General features: G+C 33.4%; 1 protein-coding gene across 1 annotated transcript; it reads left to right on the top strand.

Moving 5' to 3' along the window:
- Nucleotides 1–3431: 3431 nt before the first annotated feature.
- On the top strand, nucleotides 3432–4291 carry LOC141626328 (uncharacterized). Its single transcript, XM_074440200.1, has 2 exons — nucleotides 3432–3657; nucleotides 3835–4291. The coding sequence occupies exons 1-2, from the start codon at nucleotides 3556–3558 to the stop codon at nucleotides 4189–4191; spliced, it is 459 nt and encodes a 152-aa protein (XP_074296301.1). The 5' UTR covers nucleotides 3432–3555; the 3' UTR covers nucleotides 4192–4291.
- The last annotated feature ends 1164 nt before the right edge of the window (nucleotides 4292–5455 follow it).

The following is a 5455-nucleotide window of genomic DNA, read 5'->3' as shown; positions in this document are numbered from 1 at the left end:
GACTAGAGTTTGACATTACTGTCGTGCGACGGTGGTGATCGATTGACCCCTAGGTCATACCTATAGGGCAACACTCTTAATTGATCATTTAATTAATCGTATAACGTTACGAGTTAATTAAATTACTTGAAAATTGACGGACGATTTTGGAAGTAAAATTTACGTATCTCATTGAAATTTGATTAAATAAGATACGGTCCGAGTAATTGAATTGTATCATTACTCGGATGAAATTATTGTTTAAAGAAACAATTAAATTTGAATGAATTACTATAAATACAATTTATTGTGATTTATAATTGGAGAAATATTTTGGTACAAGTAATTATGAATTACTAAGTCAATTTTTGTATATGACGTATTTTTATTAATACGTTGAGTTTTAATATGTTAAAAATACATAACAAATTTATGTTACATATGACATGTGACATATTGACAAATTTGACAAAAATAAAATGGGTTCCATTTTATGAGTGTACCGAAATTAAGAGGGGATTAGGCAAAATATTGTGTTGTTTAAATTAGTGGAAAACACAATCATTTGCATTATAGACTAGCCTTGCAACCTAATGCTTATTGTAAAGAACAACACAAGCATGCATTGGCTCCCCAAAATCCCCCCCTTCCACCCGGTTTTTGAGATGGAAAAACCATTATGGTTTTTCATCTTATTTACCTAATAATACACTAAAAATGTAGTTAGTGCAATTCATTCTTTACTCATCCAAAAATAAGAATTCTAGAGAGACAAAAAGCTCTATTCTTCTTCTCTCCCAAAACCGAAAATATTAAGTGTTTTATAATATTTTTGGGTCATTTTTCTACAAGATTAATATTGTACTAGTAACTATAATATTAATTTTAATTAAGAGTAAGCTTTGGGTATAAATCCTTGGGAGAGATCCTACACTTGGGTCTTTGTTCATCCAAAAGGGAAAGCTCAAGAACAAGAGAGAAAGGTGATCTCTCTTGTGCCCATATTAACCAAATTTCCAAGTAAGAACAAGTTTCTTCTTTATTTTGTTTAAATGTTTGCATGCATAAGATCATTAGTTAATTTTATGACAAATTAAATCATAACATATATGAATATGTAAGTATATAGATCTACTTTTCCTTCATAGGATTCGTCTCGTAGTCTTGCTTGGCTAGTTGTTGGATGCATTTTCATGCATTAGCGATAAGGTAGGGTTTCCCTACTCGGTTTACTGTTTAATCATTAAAAGTATATGTTTGTATTGTTGTACAATTGTTTATTTGCTGATCGTTGTTGGTGTGTTGGAGTTGATGTTGGTGATGTGATGGTTGTTGATGATGTTCGCGAGGCGCGTCCTCGGCTGAATGGAGTCACTTGCGGGAGTGGCTTCACGCTCTAGTTTCGCCCTCTGTGGAACCCGCCACAAGAGGGGATGTGCACATTAATGAACAGGGTTATCGCTCGTTGATGAGCGGGGATTAGGTGGGGATTGGCTGCGGTCCCCCACTGGCGGTGTGGATTACCTGTTGCGATGGGTAATCTGGCAGGGCTACACACTTTAGTGTGTAGTCAGTTATTATGTGAGATCGAAAGTTTGAGGTGTGATGATCAACAGTTTGCCTTATTGTACTTGTCTTGTTTTGTTTTACAGTAAACTGACCCCGAGTTGTATTTTCAAAACTGTGGTGATCCATTCGGGGATGGTGAGCAGTTGGTTTAGCAGGTACAGTTGGTCTTGTTGCTTGCGAGCTTGGAAGGGAATCGAGTCACCACGCTACCGAAGTAGATGTCCTTGCCACATATGCCTAGTAGTTATCATAGTTATCACGTTGTATCTTGCTACGCTGTTTTGTGTTGTAAAGACTTAAACTATTTTAATAAATGATCTTTCATTGTTTATTTGATCTACTACCTCGGGCAACCGAGGTGGTAACACCTTCATACACTGGTGTGGTCCATGGTAAGGCACCCTGATGTACGGGGGTGTTACACAACGGGTCCCTAACGGGGCGGGTATTACAACAGGTTTGTACGGGTAAGGTTTACACGGGTTTCGTCTCGAATTAGGATTAAAAACGGGTTAAATTAATGCCTTATTAAAGATGTTCATTTTCTTTAATTTTAGTTATAACGACATAGCTATCGTTAATTTTTAATAATTATCTAGTTTGATACATGATATTAGTAAAAATAAACAGTTTTTGTCTAATGTATTTAATATCTCAACTTTATACAATGTTGAACTGATCAGTTGTTACACGTTGCGTAACAAATAGTGATTATATATGCATCTGATAATCATTTGATTGATTAATCATCTGTTAAAACTATGCTTTAAAGCATATATAAGCATACTTTATTTAAAATTTTGAATGTTAGATTATTTTATCATTTTATATTGGTATAATTTGCTTTAAATACTAAATTTTAATAAATTTTCCCATTAACGGGTCGGGTCTTGACCTTCAATGTATAGGGCCTTTATCAGGTCGGGTTGTTTTCGCGTTCAACCTTTTTCGGATGGCTTTCGGTCGATTTTTTGGGTCAGATCATCTTTTGACTGGTCTACTGTTGGGGCTTGGTGGAGTTTGCTTTACATTGGTACATAAAGATAAAAGCAATTATACTATAAGATCATTTTCATAGGGGATAATTAAACGTAATTATGTTAGGTAAATTATTAAAATGATAAATTATGAATGAATTAGAAATTAAAAATTTAAGTTACTTTTCGGGTATAATATAATTACATTATTACTAATACTGTTAATAATAATAATAATATTTATTATTATTATTATTATTATTATTATTATATTATTATTATTATTATATATGGAGTATTATTATTACTCGGTATTATTATTATTATTATTATTATTATTATTATTATTATTTATTAATTTCATTATTATTATTATTATTATTATTAAATTTTTTATTTTCTCCAAGTTTAGTTCAGTTAGATTTATTTCAAACCAATTCTGTAATTTTGAAGGTTCGATTAAGATATAAGTATTATGGCACACCAATGTAGTGTGTAACTTACAAATTTTTTCCTAACAAACATTGCGTTATGATTATATTAAATTTAATTTTTTTAGTCAAAGGTAATAATGTTATTTTATGATATTCTTTAATTTAATATCCTAGCTAAATGGGATGATATAAATAAAATTGAGGAGTTTTTTTCAAAAACTACTTTGTACACTTGCCTAACAATGCCTCGTCAATTTCAACCTCAACATTTCCCTCCTTAAAATAGACTATTTGCTATAATATGGACGGTTACACAAATTTCAACCACTGATCACATGATGAAATGTCTTAGTAATAGGGAGAGGAATAAACTATCTCTCCTAAGTTTAGAAATGAATAAATAGTTAAGGGTGTCTAATATTAGAGTTTTTGATCATATAAAAGAGATGTCACCTTCTTCTTTTCAATTCAGCCTCAACTTCTTGAATAAAATAGTTACAGACATAGAAATAAATAATCCTGCATTTTGTTCTCTTGTGCCTCTCACCTCCTATACTTGCCCTATCGTCCGATCTACAATAATATCATCGACGATCATGGGTGGGTGTGCTAGCAGACCTAAGGACTTGGACATCAACGAGCCTGCTCCTGTCCAGGCTCCCGCTGTTGAGAAGGTCGAGTCCGAGCCCACTTCACAGGTATATGTTATATCAAAATCATACTCTCTCTATCTAAGTAATTTGTATATTTGAGAATTTTCAGGCGAGTTTTAAATAAAAATAGACAAATGAATTTAGCACTGCTAGTATAAAAAGTGATTAGTTTTGGCAAAATCAATTACAATAGATATTGTTTAATCTTTACTGATCATACAGGAAAACAATGGAGGTGAAGAGACAAAGATAGAAGAGCCTTTGGTGGACCTTTCTGAGCCAGTAGGGGAAACAGTAAAATTAAATAATACTGAGGAAGCGGCAGGGGTAGCTGAGGCCAAGGTTGAGGAGAAGGTTGAAGAAAAAGCCGAGGAAAAGATTGAAGCCAAGGCCGAGGAGAAGGTTGAGGTTGTGGCTGAGACTAAGGTCGAAGTTCAACCAACGACCGAGGTTGCTTCAGTCGAGGATGTTGTCACTGCTGAGCCCGAGAAGAAGGTTGAGCTAATAAATGAAGATGTCAAGCCAGTTAAAGCTCCAAAATCAGAAGACAAAAGTGATGCACCTATCATTAATGCGTAGTGTAACTGAGAGACTGTATGCATTTTAATTAAATCAAGTGTTCAATTTTATGTTATTTGAAAGAAAATACAAATAAAGAGGTTACGATATTTTGATTCTAGACTTTTTTTGCTCAGTAGATATGAACCTGGCATTTTCATGATTGCAATTTCATCTTTTTATTTGTCTTATAATGTTTTGACATTCAAACATACTCATATAATCAATTAAGCAACTATATTGACTCGAGAAAAAAAATAGTCTAACAATTACTGATCTTAAGAAATTTATGAATTTTAACATTTATCATCCCCGCCACGCACAGTTAGGGCTATTTAATTTGGTGAGTATGTCGACTTATCCGTTTGGCATCTCTGCATCCTTTGCCAAACATTAACACTCGTCAAACATTTTAAAAAAAAGAAACATGATTGTGGGGCTGAAAACCGTTACAAGTTTAATTTTTGTGACATACTCCCTCCATACCATACCAATGGTAACATTGAGAATCTTGATACTATTCATGGTCGTAGGGAATCTTCGATGTTATTCTTAATCTATAAGATAAAATATAGTCATGTGAGATCTTGTTTGATTTATCGTCATGAATGCTATAAGAATATTAATTTTTTATAATTTTTAATAATGTATAACTAAATATATTCACGTTGCAAAACGTGTCTCAACAACTATAAAAAAGTCAATGTTACCATTGGTGTGTTATGGAGGGAGTACTAAGTTTCTATGACAGAATTCGTATGACACGTCTTTTTTGTGACCAAATTGCAATGGATTTTTAGTAGCAAAAAATTTAGGGCGAATATTTTGTCGCAAACTTTGTATTCGTTACAAATATGACATCAAATTTAAATTTCACACATTCTTTTAGCGTCCCACAGCATATCATATCATATCATCATATATTATATTAAAGCAGAAACCATCTGCCACGTGTCATCGGCAGATGGCTTCTGCCACGTGTCATTTGCAAATTAAGTATTCGATATCCGTATAATCAGCATAATTTCCATATTTGAAAGATTTTTAGAAGATTTTCCAAAACAAGATGAGTATCTTTTTTAAAATCTATTCTTTTAAACTCATTATCATATATTACCTGATGGGGCATATTCTGCACCCGCTGACCGAGTCAACATATTGAGCAAGGTCAAAGATATCCACAGCAAGTCAACGTATTTAACAGCCCTAGTCCGGCACGGTCTGCCGGCCTGTCACTTGGGTCTCGGTCCCGGCAATTAACCGACCGAGAGGCACATCCGCGTAC

Source organism: Silene latifolia, chromosome Y, assembly GCF_048544455.1.
Source record: "Silene latifolia isolate original U9 population chromosome Y, ASM4854445v1, whole genome shotgun sequence".
Classification (NCBI taxonomy): Eukaryota; Viridiplantae; Streptophyta; class Magnoliopsida; order Caryophyllales; family Caryophyllaceae; genus Silene; species Silene latifolia.
The sequence above is the reverse complement of the archived record's forward strand: the minus strand, read 5'-3'. Positions and strand labels throughout refer to the sequence as shown.